At 36.7% G+C, this 22,370-nt stretch overlaps 3 protein-coding genes across 3 annotated transcripts; all 3 read left to right on the top strand.

Annotated features, from left to right (window-relative positions):
- The first annotated feature begins 3,717 nt into the window (after nucleotides 1-3,717).
- Nucleotides 3,718-8,683, top strand: ppan (peter pan homolog). The gene is made up of 12 exons (XM_059559286.1): nucleotides 3,718-3,892; nucleotides 4,146-4,316; nucleotides 4,398-4,499; nucleotides 4,788-4,838; nucleotides 5,037-5,207; nucleotides 5,368-5,444; nucleotides 5,625-5,732; nucleotides 5,906-6,029; nucleotides 7,186-7,264; nucleotides 7,360-7,489; nucleotides 7,888-8,051; nucleotides 8,134-8,683. The coding sequence occupies exons 1-12, from the start codon at nucleotides 3,878-3,880 to the stop codon at nucleotides 8,505-8,507; spliced, it is 1,566 nt and encodes a 521-aa protein (XP_059415269.1). The 5' UTR covers nucleotides 3,718-3,877; the 3' UTR covers nucleotides 8,508-8,683.
- A 98-nt stretch (nucleotides 8,684-8,781) lies between these two features.
- p2ry11 (purinergic receptor P2Y11) lies at nucleotides 8,782-12,454 on the top strand. Its single transcript, XM_059559290.1, has 2 exons — nucleotides 8,782-8,858; nucleotides 11,286-12,454. The coding sequence occupies exon 2, from the start codon at nucleotides 11,308-11,310 to the stop codon at nucleotides 12,202-12,204; it is 897 nt and encodes a 298-aa protein (XP_059415273.1). The 5' UTR covers nucleotides 8,782-8,858; nucleotides 11,286-11,307; the 3' UTR covers nucleotides 12,205-12,454.
- Nucleotides 12,455-18,286: 5,832 nt separating this feature from the next.
- Nucleotides 18,287-21,770, top strand: eif3g (eukaryotic translation initiation factor 3, subunit G). The gene is made up of 10 exons (XM_059559291.1): nucleotides 18,287-18,390; nucleotides 18,476-18,522; nucleotides 19,388-19,476; nucleotides 19,570-19,629; nucleotides 19,731-19,835; nucleotides 20,709-20,898; nucleotides 20,986-21,093; nucleotides 21,174-21,310; nucleotides 21,489-21,595; nucleotides 21,668-21,770. Exons 1-10 carry the CDS (start codon nucleotides 18,368-18,370, stop codon nucleotides 21,681-21,683), a joined length of 882 nt encoding a protein of 293 aa, XP_059415274.1. The 5' UTR covers nucleotides 18,287-18,367; the 3' UTR covers nucleotides 21,684-21,770.
- The last annotated feature ends 600 nt before the right edge of the window (nucleotides 21,771-22,370 follow it).

Below are 22,370 nucleotides of genomic sequence, written 5' to 3'. Positions count from 1 at the left end.
GAATTTCATCGCACGGAGAAGGGCATTAAACGTTACATCAACAACTTTAGGGTGAGTATTGTTCTATCGTCTTCTAGCAAATCTAGCTAATAAGGCTGGATAACGCTGCTGTACTGACTTGATCAGCTCAAAAATAGCAGGGCTAAGTTAGTTTAGCTTTAAACTCCGTCCGCCTCATCTTTTTATAACTCCTAAGAGATAGAGTAGAAATAACAGCAGGACTCCCGGTAATCCACGTTGATTTGCATCGGTGGTTCTGATAGGTGTTTGCTGTGATAGAAACTTCTTCACTTGATATAAAGTATTTTAAATACTGTTGCCATTTTTAGATTGCCATGTATCGTAATAAATCTTAAAGGACCCATCACACCAAACTATAAAGAAAACGATAAAGATATTTAGTTTTAAAAATCGTTCTCACCATTTAAAAAAAGAGTCCACACCACAGCTATAATGATAAAGACACAGAGAAACAATATCATTGGAATCACTTTAAGAACTATTTTTTTCCAGCTGATGAACGATTAAAAACATTGACAGCCAATCAGAATCCTGCTATAACGAGCTCGAGAATGTAAAGCAGTGGACGAGCGTGTGCACGCTTAGAATAAACAGATTATATCGTTCGCTGCTGTGGACTCTATCGTTATCTTAATAGTTATCATTCATTGTGTGAACGGGGCTTTAGTCTGACAGTTATTGTTGTATTTTCAAATTATATTATCTGTAACCTGAAGCTTGAATTAATTGTTCACATTTATATAGCAGTTTTCCAGGGATCCCCAACACAAGCATGATAAAGCTATTCAGTAAAAAGCAAAAAAGATCAGAAATGGTTAAGAGAGATAGGGACATCCTTTGAAATATTACTGATCTCTTTACAGTCTATTGGCATGTTTGTAACATTATATAAAATATTAATTATTTGTCATAATTTATTTTAATTATAGAGTGATTTACAATGTAATAATTTAAAATGCAACTGAAAGTAATTCTAAATGTATCTGAAATCAATTAAATATGTAAACCAATGTTATTATCTTCACAGATTGTTTTAACGGACTCCCATCCATACTGTTGCAGCACTGTAGCAGACAGCACACTATTCAGAAGTGAGAATCAGTGCAGTTCCTCCTGTACAGAGCTGCACTGAAGGGAGCAGAGCTGGCACAAACCTAGAACAATGGTAAGTAAGAGAATTATCAAATTCTTTAATGTATGACATAATTAATAAAGTTTGATTAATAATATTAACACGCCCCATTGGTATGCCTAGAGATTCAAGCCAGGTCCTGTCAGTGGGATGGTGGTCCTGTTTTCAAGAGAGGAAACTCGCTGAGTGGTTAAGGTAGGAGGAAAGTGTCTAATATTGATACATCATCTTTTCATATCTTGCTTTTATTCATAATGTATAACATGCCTATTTGATTAGCCCTAACAGAAAAAAGACAAAATCACAATCATAATGATTATGGCTCTATTCATTATGCATGCAACTTGTAATGATGGTGGAAATTTTTTATTTTTCTTAATGGTCAATTTACACTATACCTTTGTTTTTCATCTCAGGAGAATGTTTACAGTGATGTCACCAGTGATCTGCCTGACCTATCAGTCCTCCAAGTGGCAGAAGTGTTATAAAAATATAGTAACACACCATTACACTGTCATAGTTATTAGTATTTGTATTTTACATAACTATTAAAACTGTATCAAAGTTTAAAAAATTTAAGTGTGGATATTTTCATGTTTACACTACACTGGTGAGCAAGAAAACATATTAAAGTTACATATATTTGCACTTACATAATATTTAATTTACATTTTATATTGTAGTCTGTAAAAAATAAAACCAAATGAATCCATCCCAAGTTTTTTGTGTAAGGCCAGATCTCTCTGTGGAAGATCGATTGAAAGGTGGACCATGAAGAGGGGGAACTCATCGAAGGGCTGCAGAGACTGACACTGTCAAAATAAATGTTAAATAATTATGATACATGCATGTAACGTGTGCATTAAAAAGTGAAAATAAATATAACATTTTCTTTCTCTGTCACAAACAATACAATATCAATATTTACCATTGCATTGCTTGTTATTCCAACTTCTCTCCTCGCTTTAGCTGTCCTTGCTCTGGTCTCACGAACCATGTGGAATGCAGGTTCAATAACTCTCCAAAAGGCCATTAAATGGATCTACTTCTCAAATCTAGATTGGATGAGACATGTTTTCAGAAAATACACACCAAACAATGTAAAAAGTTTGTTTGCCTACACTGAACCTGAAGGATACTTAAAAATGTATAATGTATTGACATACAAGTGGAAAAAAGTTAGGTCTGTAAAAAGATTTTGGCTGGGGTTTTAGCTTATTCTCCTTCGTGTCATTCTAAACTTTTCTGAATTTATTCTATGGGGTCTATCTAGATAGCTGACTGACGGTAACATTATTTACAACATTTCTGTATGCCAATGAACACAGCAAGCCATATGGGTTTACAGCGACATAATGTTGAGTATATGATGACAGCTTTATTTTTTTATTTTTGGGTTAATCATCTATTAAAACGTTTTGCCTTGATCCACGGAAGAGGTTTTTAAACAAACAGGCAACCACAGCGACAAAAAATAAATAATGGCAATTAAAAAATTCACAATAGGCCTACATTGTGCTCGTTAATATAGTAATAAAGGTTTAGATCTTACCTAGTGTAGATTCGCATGCTGTTGTCATTCTTGAAGAGGCGCCTGCAGACTGAAGTATCAGAAGTGATGTTGAAATCCTTACATCTAACATTACTCATTTGAATCCACTTATTTCGAGTTTCTACATCCAGGGGAGAAGTGTGAAAAACCTTTGAGGAGCCTCACAAAACGGGTCACCGCAGTAGCTGTGTAAACCACCCTCACAGATGTTTATGGAACTCTTCATTAAATAATTATATTGCTGTGGTATACTTAATTTGTTGTATTATAGCAAAGTGTATAAATATTATTTAATATTCATCGTTTATGGATAAAAGTTTGCAGCTGGTAATGCACTTACACAGAATAAAGACAGGAACCTTTTATTCGCCCTGAGATTTCACAGGAAATATGTAGTCTATTGCCCGTTTCTGCAGATCAACTTCCCCCTAGTGGTCGGGAGCATTTCCGTTGTGTTGTGTCTTAATGTATTTGTGTTGTGAGAATTTCGTTGTGTTGTGGGTTAATGTATTTGTGTTGTGGCTTAATGTATTTGTGTTGTGGCTTAATGTCGTTGTGTTGTGAGCTTATGTTTGCTTTTTTAATGTCGTTGTGTTGTGCACTACTGGGCCACCGTAGTTACATTCTCTGCTACCCATCTAATTCTTGAAGCTAAAATAAGAAGATGTTTACAAGATCAAGTGTGATAACTAAACAATTAGGAAAAAAGAAAAACCTTAACAAGGAAGAAAAAAGGAAAGCCGACAATAATGATTTAGAAAGGTTTTAACTCACATCGAATTCTGAATCAGCTCATAAAGAAATTAAATGAGAGTAATCAGAGTTCAGCAGTGGAGATTTCCTTTAAATTGGATTCAAGGCTAGTGGGACATTCAAAACTTAATCGAAAGTTTAAAACCTGCTTGGTTTACTGATTCAAACCAACCCAGCTACATGCAGTAATTCATCCCATCCAAAAGACGGCGCGTGTAAAAAATCTAACATCCAGCGTGTGCACGTTCTGCGCATGCGCAAGCACGCCACATGGTTGGCATCAGGGTTTTTAAGATGGGTGCTGGTTAACTAGTCTTGCGATATATTTTAGTTCAGATATTCGTATTAAGATCAAATCAAACCAAGTAAAGTTCAGTTTTTCGCCCTCGGCTTGGATACGTTGTACTTTCCTGTAAAAAATGCGAAAAACAAAGGTACGTTACGTGTTTAACTTGAAGTTAAGTGCGGACTATGAAGTAACTTACCAAGTCCGTCTGTCTTTATCTTTGCAAAAAACTATCAGTTTCGTTATTTGGAATGAGATTCGGTGATTTATATGTGTGTGTAAAGGTATATGTGTCAATGTTCTAACGCTTGGCAAAATAATGGACAAGATCTTTTCAGTTTGAACACTTTTGTTTGACGAATTGAAGGTGAAATAATGATTTTTTTGTTTTTGTCTCATAGACTAAGAACCAGAAGAAAGCCCGCGAGGCTGCCAGTCGTGTGGCCGAGGAGACTTACTCGACTGTGCCGCACACCTTCGTGTTTCACCGCGGACAGATCGGCAAGAACGTCACTCAGCTCGTGACAGACATGAGACGAGTCATGGAGCCCTTCACCGCCAGAGCTCTGAAGGTGCGCCTCACGGCTGCTGCTGCTGCTCAACTCCGCTGTCGAGCCTCGTTTACACACTGAAACTCTTGTCTTGGTTTGCAGGTGCGGCAGAAAAACGTCTTGAAAGATTTTGTTGCAGTGGCAGGACCATTAGGAGTCACGCACTTCTCAATATTTACCAAAACTGAAAATACTATGAACATGGTGAGTGTATTTGTATTATGTAAACCGGATTAGGGAGGTTCCTGGATGCTTATTTTGTAATGGTGTCTATTTTTGACTAGATGGATTTTGCACCTTTTATAGAATGTTAGTTGATCTATAATGGGCGAAGTAGCCTACAAGTGTAATCTATTGACTTGCAAACAAACCTGTCATTTTACTTAAGTAACCGATATTTGTGTCGTGCCATAAAATATTTTTAATATGACTGACTCTTCTTTTTCAGATCAAATATATTAAGACCTATAATTACTCTCTCTTTCTCCACAGAGGCTTGCACGTCTTCCCAAAGGTCCAACGTTACATTTCCGTGTTGCGAAGGTATATATTTGCACTACTTTTGACCCGTCTTTGGTTTGATTTCTCATGTCCGAGGGCACAAATGATGACATTTTAGTATTTTGACTGTTGAGTGATGTCTTAAAGTAAACGCACTGATGTGTCTGGTCTCACACTGATTATATGATCAACATTCTTGTTCATAATTTGTTCTAAAAGTAAATGGTCTCTTTGTTCCAGTACACTCTCAGCAAAGATGTAGTTTCGTCTTTAAAGAGGCACAGGATGCATGAACAGCAGTTTTCCCATCATCCTTTGCTAGTGCTGAATAATTTCGGCATCGAGGGCATGCACATCAAGCTGATGGCCACCATGTTCCAGAACATGTTCCCCTCGATCAATGTACACAAGGTAATTCACTCAGTCAGAACTATAAAATGTGTCGCCACATGTGATGCAAGTATAGTCTTCTGAAACTTGTGATGTTTACAACCAGCTGATGTTGTTGTCTTGGTGGTGAGAAGAAATAAAGATTTATGCATGTTTTGATCATTTAACTCCTGTTTCTCAGCTCAACCTCAACAGCATAAAAAGATGTGTGCTGTTAAATTATGATCCCGTGTCCCAAGAGGTGGAGTTTCGTCATTAGTAAGTAGCTTGGCTTTGTTTGTGTTCTTGTCTCTAGTTCAAAGGTGCACATGATGCAACTTCTAAACATGACTTTCCTATGATTGTTTTCAAAGTAAACGCACTGATGCATTTTCAAACGAATGCTATTTTGGGAGGTTTCTCACAGTATCCGCTAACCCTCTCCATGTCCTCCTGCAGCAGCTTGAAGGTGGTGCCTGTGGGCATGAGTCGAGGGGTGAAGAAGCTCATGCAGGAGAAGTTCCCCGACATGAGCCGGCTGGAGGACATCAGCGAGCTCCTCATGAAGTTAGTCTTTCACAAACTGGAGATCATTCACAGAATTTGATGCATATGATGAAATCTATTATAATTGATGGAACAGTGATGTTTCGAAGTAAACGCTCTGATGCACCAGCTTGATACTTGAGTTTGTAATGTACATAAATGATTTTACAAGTCACACTTTGCACTTTCTGCAGAGGTGTCAATCTTTCAGAGAGTGAGGCAGAGCAGGACGGAGACCACAACATCACAGAGTTACCACAGGTGTACTCTGGTCGTGGAAACATGGCCTCGCAGCAGAGCGCAGTTCGGCTGACTGAGGTGAGGAAACCATCACAGTATTGTTTAAAGGGATAGTTCACCCAAAAATGTTCTTTGTTCATCTTCAGAAGACAAATTTAAGATTTTTTTTCCCGATGAAATCCGAGAGCTTTTTGACCCTCCATAGATGACACAGAAATGGGCCACGTCATAGTCTCTATAAGACAAGTCCTGTCACTTGGTGGCCAGAAACGCCCAAATTCTCAAATGATTAAATTTCATATTTGAAATCACCAAAGAAATCTGACAACTGTTTCATAAATGTTGTTACTTTTGCTCAAATAGACAGGGCTTAAAGTTCTCCGGCGTGCAGCATTTGGCTGCAGAAAAAAATAATCCTACATGTATATATTTTTTTAATCTTGATTAAGTTGATTATCACTTTCGACTCCATGAGTACGCCTAACAATGGTAAAAGAGGAGCAGCTTTCACTCTCAACCAAACTAACATTACTAGCCAATCAGAATGTTGTACTCTTATAAACACGAGACGTGCGTAGTATCCAACTGGGGAGTCACAGCCCTGATGAATGGAGAAGCGCGACAAAAAGCTTTGAGGCACAATGGTCAATGTCCATCTAGTGCATATTTACATAGAAAAGCTCATTATAAACCAGCTGAGCTTTGTAAACAGCTCAGATTAATCATGTCCATAAATCATCTCCATGAGAGCGATATGATTGCTAGAACAAATATACCGTGATTTTTGAAAAGGTCCTGTTCACACATGATCTATTAATGGTAACTTACCAGTGAATATTGTATGTGTGAAAGGGGCTAAACTCTTCCTCTGTATATGCTGTGAATGTGTATTAACGTTCATCTGGAAAAACCGTGTGCATTATCTCACTCGATCTGTAACGTAAATAATTTATCAGGATTTTTTTTTGCTTTAACCCCTAAATGGCGTTATAAAAAGCTTATTTCTCAGGCTAGATCAGCCAGTGCGCATGTGTTGTTCTAAGTGCACGTCTCAGAGCGGTTACTGTTTCTAACGGCATGAGGTTGAGCAATTAATGACAGAATTTTTATTTTTTGGGTGAACTATCCCTTTAAATGTTACTATGCTAACAGCACATGCTTAAGCACAAAAAGCACATCAGATGCTTAACAGTTTGTGTCTACTGAAAAGTGATGGGTGTCTGTTCTGCTACAGATTGGCCCCAGAATGACTCTGCAGCTGGTGAAGATATCAGAAGGCATGGGGGAAGGAAAAGTGCTTTATCATTCCTTTGGTATGTGTAGTTTTGTGTAAGAGACCATTTAGACACCTGGCCTAGTTGTTTTTGAGCTTATCTCTAAACTAGTCCTAAATGTGCTCTGTCTGCAGTCTCGAAAACAGAGGAAGAGCTTCAGGAGATGCTGAAAAGGAAGGAGGCCCGTCTGAAAGAGAAAGAAGAACGGAAGAGAAAACAAGAACAGAACATTGCCCTAAAAAAAGAAAAACGAGATCAGAACAAGTGAGTAGATCTGCTGCTCTGGTGATGATAAAGAGCTGGATGTGGTACAGGCTACTGGTAAGAAAAGCAGACCCAAAGACACGTGTTAGCTGCAGAAGTACTTTCAAGAAGTTCAGAGAATTCTTTGTTTCCGCAGAAGTAAATATTACAGCATTTGCTTACTGCGTTTTGAAATGGGTAATCTGTATTTCTGCTAAATTGTTGCTGCCCATTACTTCAAAAACATCATCTCCAATTAAAAAGCTTTAAAATATCCCATGATTAATCAATTCTACATTTTTTTTTTTTTGTATTTTTAATAAATAAATAAAAAATCTGAATACCATAGCAATGAACTCCAAGAATGTTTTTAAATTTAAGTTCTATTGTATTTGTTCCAATGTTTAAATTTCTTAAAGGCAAAAGAGCTTGGAAGGCATCAAGAGAAAGCATCAGCAGGAAGGGCAGGTATCAGATGATGAAGTGGAGGATCCTGGGAAACCGGAGGGCCAGGCTCCAGCCGAGGACTCTGAGGACGAAGCAGAGTATTACAGACAGGCTGTGGGGGAGGAACCAGATGAAGGTATCGTGTCATACCAAAATTATTGGTAAAATTTTTACCGTTGCAGTTTGCACTGGTTCTAATTTCTTCTTTAACTCCACAGACATGTTTCCTGGTACAAAAAGGAAGCGTGGTCCTGGAAAGTCTACAATGCCTTTTAAAAAGAGGAAGTTGTCACCGGGGAAGGGCCCTCCTCATGACAAAAGGAGTTTTAAGTCTGACTGGGGAAATAAAGATGGCAGAAAGCGGTTTGGGGATAGAAAACCGCTAGAGGGGAGAAACAAGTTTAGAAAGAGCGAAGGAGGCAAAAAGTTCGGCCAGAAAGGGGGAAAAGGAAATAGATTTGCCGGGCAGAAAAAAGGAGACACCGGTAAGAAGTTTGGCGGACAGAAAACATTTAAAGGACGTCCTGTTATGAAACGACAGAAAGGTGCTGGAGGAAAAAAAGACTTTAAACATAAGAAAGGGAAAAATTAAAGGAACTGAAAGCAAGGTTGGATGCATCCAAAAAGCTTAACCACAAGATGGAACTGTTGTTTCACCGATGCATGTATTACATGACTGATGTATCATGTATAAATGCAAAAACATCAGCAGATCAATGCTGCTTTATGTCAGATACATTTTACCAATAAATCCTTTCAAACCATCAAGCGGCTTGTGTTGCAATCATCTAGATGCTTTAAAGGTCACGTGTGATTTCAGTCATCGTTCTTTTTTTTTTCTTTTTTTTTTTTTTTTTTTTGAAAATGCCCACTCCTTGCATGAGACAGGAAGTTTGATACTGTTTCACGAGTGACTGTCGGAGCATTTAGTTTTGCAGACTTGGTAAGTTTTATCGATTTGTTTTACTTTTATTTGGCAATTTTTAAAAATGTACAAGAGTGAGACTTTATTAATATCCCATACACTTAAAAAAGAAAGGTAGAAAAGAAAAAAACATGGTTTGTTTTTGTTGCCGTGTATTAAAAATGCTGGGAATATGTATGTCAAGGTGTATTAACAGCATAAAGTATATATTTTGAGTAAAATGTTCTGTAATTGATATTTAGCTGTACTTGACTGGGCTTGTTGGGTTGAATACATCAAGGTTTTTGTGCTTCGATCTTATTTTGTGAAATATCAGTGTTTTGATAATTTGTGAGTGCTTAGCACTTCTGTTTCCAAATACACATTACCATTAGCAAAAAGGGTAAGTATATTCTTCCTCAATATCATGAACAGCCTTGGATGTAAAGGTGGTTTTTTTTTAGTCCTGAACAGATTAAAAAACTTTTTTTTACAGTGCAGTGGTCTAGCTATAACTTACTGTTTTCAGTCATAACCCTTTTAAACGATGCAGGAAGTCACAAGTTTTGCATGCAATGAATGAATAGGGTATAATTTAAAAATGATCATCCCTCTAAAACATCTTTTACAAACATCTACATTTCTGTCTCTTATAAAGTGTTAATATGTATTTAATGTTGTATTCATAGGGGTTATTATAGCACAATTCTTTAATAAGGGGCTTATTATAGCAACCTCCTATTGTAGCAAAATTTCAAATCCTGGCTATGGCCATGCCTGCGCACAAACATAAATTTTGCCAATTTGGGTGGATAGGGAAGGCCTGCATGATGTATAAATTTAAATGTCATCAGCATAAAAATGATAGCTGTTGAATGTTGGAACAAAACTCTGACGTGCTCTGGCCTTCCAGGAACTGAGTTTTACACTCCTGCTGTAGTGTCCGACCCAATGGTAAAATATGAATAATAAACAACAAAGGCCCAAGAATGGAACCCTGGGGGACGCCTTGTTTCAGGGGGGCAGTAAGAGATCTAAATTCCCGAGCAGAAATGTCAAAACTGTCACATATAGCTATGAAAGGAACCAGGAAAAAGCAGTATATATCCACAGCCATGAGACGAGAGATAAGCAAATCATGAGAGATTATTTCGAAGGCAGAGCTGAGGTCAAGTAACAGAAGTAAAGACAGAGGGCCAGTGTCACAAGAGAGTAGTAAATCATTCACTACCATTCCTGTTGAAAAAACATATGCTGGTAAAGTATGTTTTGAGGCTGGTTTAAGCTGATCATGTGCTGGTCCTAAACTGGTCTGGCCAGCTTAAGACCAGCCCATTACCAGCTAAGGGCCAGCATAAACCACCTCTAACCAGCATATGCTGTTTTTTTCAACAGGGTTTACTAGGGCAGTCTCAGTGCTATGTTGTGAACAGAAGCCGGACTGAGAGGGTTCAAAGAATTATTATTATTTGCATTATTTGCCAATAGGAAAGAATGAAGCTGGGAAGCTACATTTTCCAATAATTTAGCAATAAATGTTAAATTTAAAATGGGCATTGGAGGAAACTGTAGGATCGAGATTTGGTAACTGCAGGCTTTTGAAGTGACTGAGGAAAAGGAGAGATGAGAAGAATTTATTTAAAGAGAGATGCAGAAATAACCAATGACACCATTTCAAAAGAGAGCTGGGTCATGTCGACAGGAAGAAGAATTGGATTTTGAAATAAGCCCACAGACAGAAGACAGATTGGTAAGGGTGAAGCAGGACAGGAAATGACGAGAGATTAGGCTCAAAGCTCAAATTGATAGCAGTGTTTGAAAAGCCTCAGTGGAAGAACCTAGTTAATGTCTTTTAATGTTGTCAACAACTGTGTTTTTAGGATGCATGGTAAAAACAGGTAAAGAGCTGAATCTCAAATCGAGGTAACAATTTATAAACATTAGTTAATTCATAATGATACCTTATACAACTTTAAATAGCAAAAGTAGAAACTGTAAGAGTATTAGGTTATTCCTTGCTAGTTCACTATACCTAAAAGAAAGGTTCCAAAAGGGAACCATTTGTGAAGAGCATTTTTTAAACCTGAAGAACCTTCTGTGGAATTGAAGAAAGTTCCATGTATGTTAAAAGTTCTATATGAGTGCCGAGGTATTTCCAGTACTGGACAAGTGGTGCATTTTACCAAACCACAAAACAAAATCAAACAGCAACTACTGTATGAAATAACCACAATCCAACTGTAGGTTTATGTAAAAAGCTTCTAAGAATCTGTAGCAGTATTACACAAGATGCTAAGAAGAGAAGCCTGAGATAAGCAGAAAAGCGGTTGTGGTATATTTCTCTTCTGATTGCTAAACCATTTAAGTTTCGGTGGAAAAAAAGATGCAAATGTTTTGGATCCACAAGGTTTTTCCAAAGATTTGATTTAAGATTTGTGCTACCAACTCTTGTTTGAATTTTTTCAGGGGTCAGAGAACACCGGGGACAATGAACAACAGTTTACTCTGCAATTTTACATTTCAAATCAGACTCCTCCCCCCAATGTATGGCATTGAGATGTGCGTGGCTCTCATAGGGAATATATTTGCCCTGTGGCTCCTGGTGACCAGAGAGAGGCAGAACTGGCACACCGGAGTAGTGTTCTCCTGTAACCTGGCCATCTGTGACATTCTCTATGTCCTGACCTTGCCTTTGCTCATCATTTACTATGCCAATGACAAGCAGTGGAGCTTTGAAAATCCTGTATGCAAAATTGAACGCTTCCTCTTCAGCTGCAACCTCTACGGCAGCATTTTCTTCATCATGTGCATCAGTGTCAACCGATACATTGCCATAGTTTTCCCCTTCTTCACCAGGAGCTACGTGCACCCTAAACATGCAAAGATCGCAAGCGTGCTGACGTGGTTCATCGTGATCGTCGCTTCATCCCCAGTCCTCAAATTTGCTGGAACCGAAAAAAAAGAAAACCACACTCTTTGTGTCTCAAGTCATGATGAAACCCTGAGAATACCCCATTTTAAGTACACCCTATTTCTTATGATTGTAGGATGCATGATTCCTTTGTTAGTTACCTTTGCATCATATTTGGGTGTGATTTGGACTGTTCTGAAAAATAAAAACATAACCGCGTTGGAGAAGAGGAAGGTGGCTCTGATGGTTGTTCTGGTCTGCTTCCTTTACGCCACATCATTTCTGCCCTATCATATTTTGCAGACGTACCATGTGTATCTGAAGTCAATTAACAACATGAAGTGTACAGTGTATAATTCTTATCAAGTGTCAAAGGGCCTAACCACCCTGAACATGTGCTTGCATCCACTTCTATACATGGCTGTATTTGACAGCATACGCACAGCTTGCTGTGGAAAGAGCTCAGACGACTAACTTTATCCATACAATATCTTGTTCAAAATCTCACGCTGTGGCTTCCTGAATGTAAATTAAGTGTAGCATTCGCGTTAATGGCTGTACTCTTTGCTTGTACGTCTGCAAACCACAAACCAGATCAAAATTATTTTCTTTGTTTCATTTTTGTGCTCAAAAGCAAACAAGAACATATCTGACAGTAAAAACTGACCATTAAAATGCTTGTTTTCTAGCTGCAAAGAATACCAATTAAAGATATTTAAGAGAAGATGGGCTCAGTTTGTATTTCTTTATTTAACAAAGTTCTTTTTCAATATAATGGCTTTAGGGTATATCATTTTCTCAATATTATTTTAGTCTTTTGTGATATAAAATATTACTTTCCTTGTACTTCACAACTGATAGCTATTTGTAAACATCGTCCAGAAGTACAAGAAACCATAAGATAAATGATCCAGGGAACTGAGACCTAAACTGTCTAATTAAACAACATTAGTGCCATAAAGGTGTAATGCATTATCTCAAATTAAGTTTGTTTGTGGCATAATATCCAGTTTCAAAATATATGTGGTTAAAAGCAGTTTTAGTGAAAATCATCCTTTAAAATCTACTTTATGTACAGACATGCTCCTGCTCAGCCAAGACAATAAAACATTTCTAGTTCCTAGTGTAATACTAATGCCCACTGAATAAAGTATTTACTCATTTAATAAAAGACTGTTCTTAGTTGTATTTACTTAAAGACTACATTAACTGAACTGAAAAGTTATGTTCAATACTTAAATCGCTCAGAAAATTAACCTTTTTAACCACAGTTAATGTCGAAACATTGCAATTATTACTGCAATGAAAATAAAAACAATGTATTAATATAGTAGATAGCCTCAAAATAGTGGTTTGCATGTCATGAAAGAAGCTGTGGTTATACTTTTGACATTTTTGTGGATACACAGGCTGCCAACTTTTAAGTTCAGCTTGAAGTGAGATTTTTTTTAAGCAGTTGAATTCCTTTTTTAGCAACATTTTAAAATTTTAAGTTTTTGCTTGCTTTCGTTATATGTTATTATGCAAGTATCATTATAAAATTGTAAAAAAAAATTTAAGTTATGAAACTTTTTTAATTTCTCATTTAAAAATCTAGATTTGAATCACGTCTCAATATTTATTCAAATGAAGAACTTAAAAATAAGTAAGCGGGTAAGACCTGCAATATTCTAGATGTATTTAGTAAAGAGCCATACATCTACCTAGTAGGTAAACCATGGCGTTACAAATGAAATTGTTTTATTTATTTATTTATTTTTCTGACCACAAAATGACTCTAAATTGCCTCTTTGCTTAGGAATTTAAAGCTCTTTTATCTATTTTAACCTTAAATACTACACTAATTGTAATATTAGTAAAATATTAGAAAAATAATATTTTTAGTCCTTAATGGACCATAATGATTGCACAAACAGTATTTAGTACCCAAAGATCTCCTCAAAGTATTAAATAAATATTATTGACCTAAAATATACAACACTTATTTAACTGAAAAAAATAGTTAAGCTTTATGGTCAAATTATAAGTAGTAAGCTAGTAATCCTTCCTGAGGATTAAGAAAACCAGAATAAAGATGATACTATAAATGTCATCTACGTAATAATAAATGCATAATATGCATGCAGTACTGTTTACCAAAAAAAATAGCTGCAAATAAATGTATAATGACCCTATAATGAGGGTTGTTTGTTGGAGAGCTCCATGAACCACGTAAACAAAGCTTGTTACGATTTACACACTTTAAACATATTTATGAAGGGATTTTTATATGTTCCTCCATCTTTTCAGCTTTACTTCTATCGTGTTCCTTGTCTGGATGTCAGTACTAGCTGATCTCACCACACTTTTTCTCCCTCTCTTCCCCTATCGGGTGCCGTTTGTAAAGCTGCTCATGCTGAAAATAGCAGCAACATTTTGTCACATTTAGCTTCAAACTATGTTTAAAAAACTGAGCTGAATTTTTGACGGTCACTTTTTAGCACATTTACAACAATATTTGTCAACTTAGAGATATTTTAAATAGTTAAACATAAATATTAAATGTTAAACCTAAATGTTAAATGTTAAATCTATATGCTAAATCTAAATCTAAATGTTAAATCTAAATCTAAATGTTAAATCTAAATGTTAAATTTAAATCTAAATGTAAATATAAAATCTAAATGTTAAATCTAAATCTAAATGTTAAATATAAATTTAAATCTAAACGTTAAATCTAAATATAAATCTAAATGTTAAATCTAAATGTTAAATCTAAATCTAAATGTTAAATCTAAATGTTAAATCTAAATGTTAAATCTAAATCTAAATGTTAAATCTAAATGTTAAATCTAAATGTTAAATCTAAATGTTAAATCTAAATCTAAATGTTAAATCTAAATGTTAAATCTAAATCTAAATGTTGAATCTAAATGTTTCGGGTGAAACTAAATATTTAGCTAATATGCAAATTCAAAATGCCGGAAGTGCCAAAATAAAAGCTCGATGAGGTCAGTGTGTGTTTATAGCATGTGTTAAATAAGGAACGAATAAAAATCATCTCATCCTAGGAAATTGACTCTTGGACATGGATTATCGTGATAATGACTACCTAAAATAATAAACACGTTTGGAGAAACTGTATTTGAAGAGTACGCTAGTGTATGTAGATATTAATGTTAGGGAACAATGTGAGTGATGTGTACGTTTAGTAGGAAAACATCTGATCCACACTCCGGAACAGAAGAGGGCGGTATTGCGCCAACAAGCTGGATGCCAACCGCCGTTAAACTTGGAAGAAGACGAATATGACGGCTTGCTGTGTTACAATGGTGAGAATATATTTTTTTCACGAAATAATTATTTAAATTTAAGAGTACAAGTTATTTTCATACAGTGGTATTGATTTTGGAGTTAATAATCTATTAAATCCAAGGTGTAAAGTCAGCAACATATAAGCAAAAGGTGTAAAGACGCTATCCTCCGGTTTCACAGGCAAGACTAATTGAGCCATGGCCTGATCCTGGCTTAATCTAAACCCTGTTTGTTACTTACATAATACAGCATATTTGTGATTGTGCTGTAAAACACGTTTTATAATGAATAACTAACAGGGGAGCTCCATTAAGTACACGACTCAAAAGTGGATTTATATAAACCATATATACATCTTGAAGACTATTACTAAATGTCTATCATCTGACAGGATAGTCTTTGATAAGTATTGCAGGTGAGCACATTTAACAGACATGAAACAGGCATCTGAGTTCACTCATTGTTGTCAACACTGCTTTAGATGAGTGTAAGTCATGTAATCAAACAAATCTACATACAGTAACTAAACACAGGTTATCTATTTTATTTGTCCATTTGCAATATTGATAATTTTAGAAACATTTGTGTTGGATAAAAAGCGAGTTACATCATTTACTAACTCAACATGCAGATGCAGTATATCACAGATAAATCACAGAGGAGACTGACTCTTGTCTGGATGTTACAGGAACAAATTATGTTTATCTGCTGTAGAGTGACTAATGAAGGAATGCTGCCATCAAAGGATTTGTGTAAGTACACTACAAAAATAAATGAAACATTTTAATTAGTGTAATTTCAAAGAGTTATAACAGCACTTTTCTTATTGTTGATTTCTATGCATTTGCTGCAGATCTTTTGTGGTGGAGCAGGACCTGCAAGGAAAGGGGAAAAAAGGAAATACCTGAAACAAAAGAATAAAGTAATGACTTTTTGTATTGTGTGTGTGTGTGTGTGTATTTGTGCAGGTTATGAAAATGTCTGCAGACTCTAGTGTGCACTGAGGATGGAGAAGTCCACTGCAGCATCCGGAAATGGTCCAGAGATATGGATGAGATGCTCCATCACTCCAGCTCTCATCAGGACCAGATGCTGCTGTGGTGTCTTCCTCATCGTTGGCCCCAGAGCAGCGAGAGCATCTAGAGAAAGACCAAAAGACACTGAGGATTTGATTTTGGTAAAGTTTGTTCTGCTGGTTTCTGTTTATACAATGAAGGCTGACTTTCAGAAGCTTCAAAAGCATCATCAAAAAATGTGATGGAGCTTTTATCTGAAGTCATTGACAGTGCTCTTATTACAGGGGCCTACAATCCTCTGATCCACCTGGAAAAAAAGAGCCGTGCTCACAGACATACTGCTGGTTTTGAACCAGTTCAGTGGTTTAGCCCACTACAAAAATAATAAATTAATGCATGTACTTGTAAACTATGTGTAAATGTTTTAAAGGTAGTGGTGCTCGCGGAGAGCAGGCACACGATTGTTTGGAGCAGACACAGCAGCAGTCAGATTGTTCTGCACGTGTTCTTCTGCTCTCGCTTCAAGGTTGTGTGGTTGAGAGAGCCGACATCATGGTCTTCCTCATCCTGTTGCTCAACCACAGCCCCGTTGAGAAGAGTGAGACTGTGAAGCACAGCGCAGCAGCAGAATTGACCATCTGTAAATACATGATTGTTAGAACAGTAAGTTTGAATGAAGCTTTGTTTCATGTGTTGTTGACTTGTACATGTATGCATTTATTGTGATGCTAACATTTACACATTCTTTTAATCATTTAAACATGTTTCTTGTTGTCAGTAAATAAAATATAAATATTTTATCTATTCGTGTATTAATTGCTTGACTGAAAACTGATGCATTCACATCAACTGCATTAGTGTATATTCATGTATAGCTATGTCATGATAGAAAATACATTTTGCTTCTTTTACTAAAATGTAATTTTAAGGAAAAAAATGTATATAATTATTGGTTGGCATTTATCATTATTATTGCATGTTAGTGTTGGGGTGGGCAAAGGATGCAGTTCATTATGGGGTAATCTTCATTTTTGAGTAGTAATACTTACATTTTTAGAGTATAAAATCATCAGTCTTCTCCAAAGGTGAGATCTTCGAGCAGCTGTTCGACGTGTGCAGACATTGCACAGTCGCTGAGAGAAACTGGACTGGACTGTGGAGTTAGTGATGCTGTGAAGTGGTAGTGCACCTGTACCTCTTTTTATTATTATTGCCAAAGTTATAACATAAAAGATCAGGGTAAGACGGTTGTATTTAACAATAACAATCATAACACCATAAAACGGTAAATAAAAATTTTACGTGTTCATCATATGAGCACGTATTTTTTCACGCATTTTTTTTCCTATACAGGAAAAAAAAAATCACATAAAATAATTGAAAAAATATTATAGAGATAACGATTTTGGGTTTTCTAATTCTATAAAAAAAAATCACATTAGTGGAGTTAAAAATATAAAAACTACAGGAGCATTGAGCAGCATAGAGCGCCCTCTCGTGGCTGTAGACGGTCATGTTTTCTCTTGGTTCATGTCAAATTAATTTTGATAAATAAGTCGCAGGACCAGCCAAACTATGAAAAAAGAGTGACTTATAGTCCGGAAAATACGGTAGTCATTATCACGATAATCCATGTCCAAGAGTCAATTTCCTCGGATGAGATGATTTTTATTTGTTCCCTATTTAACACATGCTATAAACACACACTGACCTCATCGAGCTTTTATTTTGGCACTTCCGGCATTTTGAATTTGCATATTAGCTAAATATTTAGTTTCACCCGAAACATTTAGATTCAACATTTAGATTTAGATTTAACATTTAGATTTTACATTTAGATTTAACATTTAGATTTAGATTTAACATTTAGATTTATATTTAACATTTAGATTTAACATTTAGATTTATATTTAACATTTAGATTTTATATTTATATTTAGATTTAACATTTAGATTTAGATTTAACATTTAGATTTAACATTTAGATTTAGATTTAGCATTTAGATTTAACATTTAACATTTAGGTTTAACATTTAATATTTATATTTAACTATTTAAAATATCTCTAAGTTGACAAATATTGTTGTAAATGTGCTAAAAGGTGACCGTCAAAAATTCATACCGTTTTTTTTTTACATTGTTTGAAGCTAAATGTGACAAAATGTTGCTGCTATTTTCAACATGAGCAGCTTTACAAACGGCGCCCCATACTATCCTTCCCGTCATCTCCTCGCTGCAGTCCTCCGCTCGCGCAGAGGCGCTGTAGCGGCGCTTCCTCTCGTCAAAACCAGCCCTGAGAAACGCTTCCTCTCGAGACAACCGTCGAGATGCCGTCGATCGAGTTCGACGAGTAAGTTCTTCGTACGAATGAAACCATATCGTTTTATTAGTGCTTATTCTGTGTAACAGGCATCTAATATCTTGTGTTTCCTCAGCTCAAAGCCCAGCTGGGCCGATCAGGTGGAAGAAGAGGGAGATGAAGGTAACGCCTCGAGGCCGCGCGCAGCCACGCGCACGTGTTTAAACTACACTCATCACATTAAACGACACGAGAACACACTTTATAGTTATAAAACTATTCCACCGATAGTGACAGTTGCAGTCAGTGAGCGGGATGTCAGCCTGACAGAAAAAAAGCACTGGTGCTTTGTGCTGTGACGGTTGTATATTGTACTATGCTAACGTTATATGCAAGTTACACATGCACTATACTACTTGTTTTATGCAACACCTATCTGTAAAATATTACACATCGTGCTGTTATTCTTTGACATTACCTCGTACCGTGTTGTGCAATGTATATAAGGTTACTATCACGATGCTAAATGGTACCATACTGTATGTCAACAATAAGACAAATAGAGGATTTTGTTTTTTGAAAAAGAGTTATGGCCACTGATCTATATATATGGCTATATGTTCTATATTATAGATCAGTGGTTATGGCTGAAAATAACCTGTGCAACGGGGTGCATGTTTTTAACATCAAAGATTGTGTGTAAAATAAATTATGAGAATACAAGGAAAAGTGTATATTTCAGGTGCTGTACTTGGTTACAATTTCTACAGTTTCTCACCATTTAAGTCGTCTTGAAGTTGAACAATTCATTTCAGTATGTGATAACAAGTAAACATTAATATTTCATTAAGTCCGTTAATGTGAGGTCAGAGAAAAAACCTTGTAAAAAGGATTTAAACAAAAACGATTTAATAAGTAAAATTACATAAAAAAATAAAATAAATGCTTTTTAAAATAGTATTGGTTTGTATGCATGCATGCTGTGACTGCATGGCATGCCGTATAAACTATAGTTATGCATTCATAACTGGTCTATGTACTTCAACAGGTTCACTCCCTTCACCAAAAGAGACCGTCAAAGGTAACATCAAGACTGTCACAGAATACAAGATTGATGAAGATGGCCAGAAGTGTAAGGTCAGCAGAGCCCTTCTTAATATTATATCGTGCTAGTCGAAAGGTTTTAGAAGAATCAGGTTTCATATTTGTCCTTTGCTCCTCTCTGGTCAGATTATCAGGACGTTCAAAATTGAGACACGGAAGGCCTCCAAAGCAGTCGCCAGGAGGAAGGTATGTCTTTATTTTTCCTTAGTATATTGACATCTCTATTAATTAAATAAATTGTTTTTGTTTGTTTTGGCGGGGGATTGATTGTGGTTTGCATCCAACAGAATTGGAAAAAATTTGGCAACTCTGAATTTGATGCCCCAGGTCCCAATGTTGCCACCACCACAGTGAGCGATGACGTCTTCATGACCTTCATCTCCAGTAAAGAGGTATGACCATCAGAACCTGAAGAAGTTTTCACACTGATGCATATTAAAGAAATAGTTCTCCCAGGAATGAAAATTAGACATTCCTTTGACATTGACATTGAAAATGCACTCACTCTCAGGCCATCAAAGATTGTAGATGAGTTGGTTTCTTCATGGGAACAGATATTGAGCATTAATTACATCACTTGCTCACCAGTGGATCCTCTGCGGTCAATGGGTGCCGTCAGAATAAGAGTCCAAACAGCTGTCGTGTTTAAGCAAAAAGTTTCATGTTTGTAATAAATCAATTTGAAACTTCAAAACTGTTGCTTCTGGCAAAAATATGTCATCTATCCATTATATTGCTTTATCCAGTGAAAAAGTAGTCCTTTCTGAATCAGGAGAGAAATATGCACAAGCATTGTTTATGGTCCTAAAACAGTTTGGTGGGTTTTAATGTGAGATAACCACCTGAAGGACTTTCTTCACTAGAGGAAGAGTGATTCTGGATTATAGATGCATATTTTGGTCAGAAGCATTGATTTAAAGATAAAATGCATTAATGATGGACTTCCAGTTTATGAAACGTTTATTGATGGAATGGAGCCATGTGGATTACTTGTGATGTTTTTATCAACTGTAATTTTGACGGCACCCATTCAATCAAAAGGATTCATTGGTGAGCAAGCGATGTAATGCCAAAGTTCTCCAACTCCGTTCCAGTAAAGTTAGAAACTCGTACACATTTTTGATAGCCTAAAGGTGAGTACATTGTCGGCAATTTTTATTGGGGGAACTATTCTTAAAAATAGTTTGTTCATTGTGTTGCTAAAAGTTTCACTTCTCTGTTGTAACGATGCCAACTTGAAGTGATCCTCGTGCTCGTTTTAACAGGACTTGAATGCTCAAGACCAAGATGAAGATCCCATGAACAAGCTGAAAGGACAGAAGATCGTGTCCTGTCGTATTTGTAAAGGCGACCACTGGACCACTCGCTGTCCATACAAGGACACACTTGGTCCCATGCAGAAGGAGCTGGCCGAGCAGCTGGGTCTGTCCACAGGAGACAAAGAGAAGGCAGCAGGTTTCCAAACCTTCATGTCGTCATGTTAACCATATTTGGCGAGTCGATTATTTATTTTAAACAAAATTATTTAACTTTGATATCTAGAGCCCGAGCCTGCCCAACCAGTCCAAAACAAGACAGGGAAGTACGTTCCCCCCAGCCTGCGGGACGGTGGCACGCGCAGAGGAGAGTCCATGCAGCCTAACCGCAGAGGTACATGTCTGACATTCAGATCTGAAACTGATGTTCTCAATCAAGAGCCTGATGGTAAAGTGGTGATGTTTTCTCTGCAGCTGATGATAATGCTACAATCCGTGTGACCAACTTGTCCGAGGACACCAGGGAGACAGATCTGCAGGAGCTTTTCAGGCCTTTTGGATCCATCTCGAGGATCTATCTGGCCAAGGACAAGAACACGGGCCAGTCTAAGGTGAGCGATGTGTAACAAATGAAAAATAAACCAAAGAGAAGTTAAAGATTCACGTTGACTCATCTACTCAGTTTAAAGAACTGAACAGGAACATTGACATTCATTTTAATAATATGACAGCATGAACCATGTGTTTTCAGAAGAATAGCGCATGTAACTTATTTCCCCTTTACTCCAGGGTTTTGCCTTCATCAGCTTCCACCGGCGTGAGGACGCTGCCCGAGCCATCGCTGGAGTGTCTGGCTTCGGATACGATCATCTCATTCTCAACGTGGAATGGGCCAAGTGAGTCCTCCTGAAAGAGTCTAAAACAACCATGCTTTCTCTGATCTAATCTTGTTTTCCTTGTCTTTCCAGACCCTCCAACAACTGACAGAGCTCCAGACATATTCCAAGAGGACTAGATTTGTTCTACCAGTTGTATCAGGCAGTGATCAAAATAAATGCAAATGATAAAACATCCAGTTGTCTGATGTGTTGCACTCTGTAATCAGTCTTTAATTAGCTTGTTCTCGAAGTACTTGCATTATTAGTAAAGCTGCTTTACTTAGAAATAATGGGGAATTAATGAAGAAATCTTGAGGAAAATGCAATTATTCCTTTGCTCTAGGGTTAGGTTCTTAGAAATGGATGTTTCCTGTAAACCGGATTCCGCTATGTGGAAGTTATTTTCTGTCAACGTGCAAGGCTTCTGATTCATTAACCGCTGTTGGTAAATAACTAGAGGAATAACATTCAAAAAATGGTGTAAGGCAATATACAAGTAGCTGAACATGTATTATCTGACAAGTGTTTCATAGTTATATCGAGTGTGGCAAACTATGACTGTTTTTGACAGAATGTGCAGTGTTAAATTGAAAATACGGACTACCTTTTAGTGATTCATGTAATTCATAAAAGACAATAAATGTTTTCCATGTATTAGACGAAAATATGGTTCCTACCACAGAACCGAAAAGTTATGACCAGTGTCTCAAGTAGGAAACATTACGAGCTAGGGTAAGGCCAATTGCCGCTTGCTGACAGACATCAGGATGTTAACCTGAAGGTAGTATTAAAG

The sequence above is a fragment of the Carassius carassius genome, chromosome 1 (genome assembly GCF_963082965.1).
Source record: "Carassius carassius chromosome 1, fCarCar2.1, whole genome shotgun sequence".
Classification (NCBI taxonomy): domain Eukaryota; kingdom Metazoa; phylum Chordata; class Actinopteri; order Cypriniformes; family Cyprinidae; genus Carassius; species Carassius carassius.
This window is presented reverse-complemented; position numbering and strand designations above follow the sequence as displayed.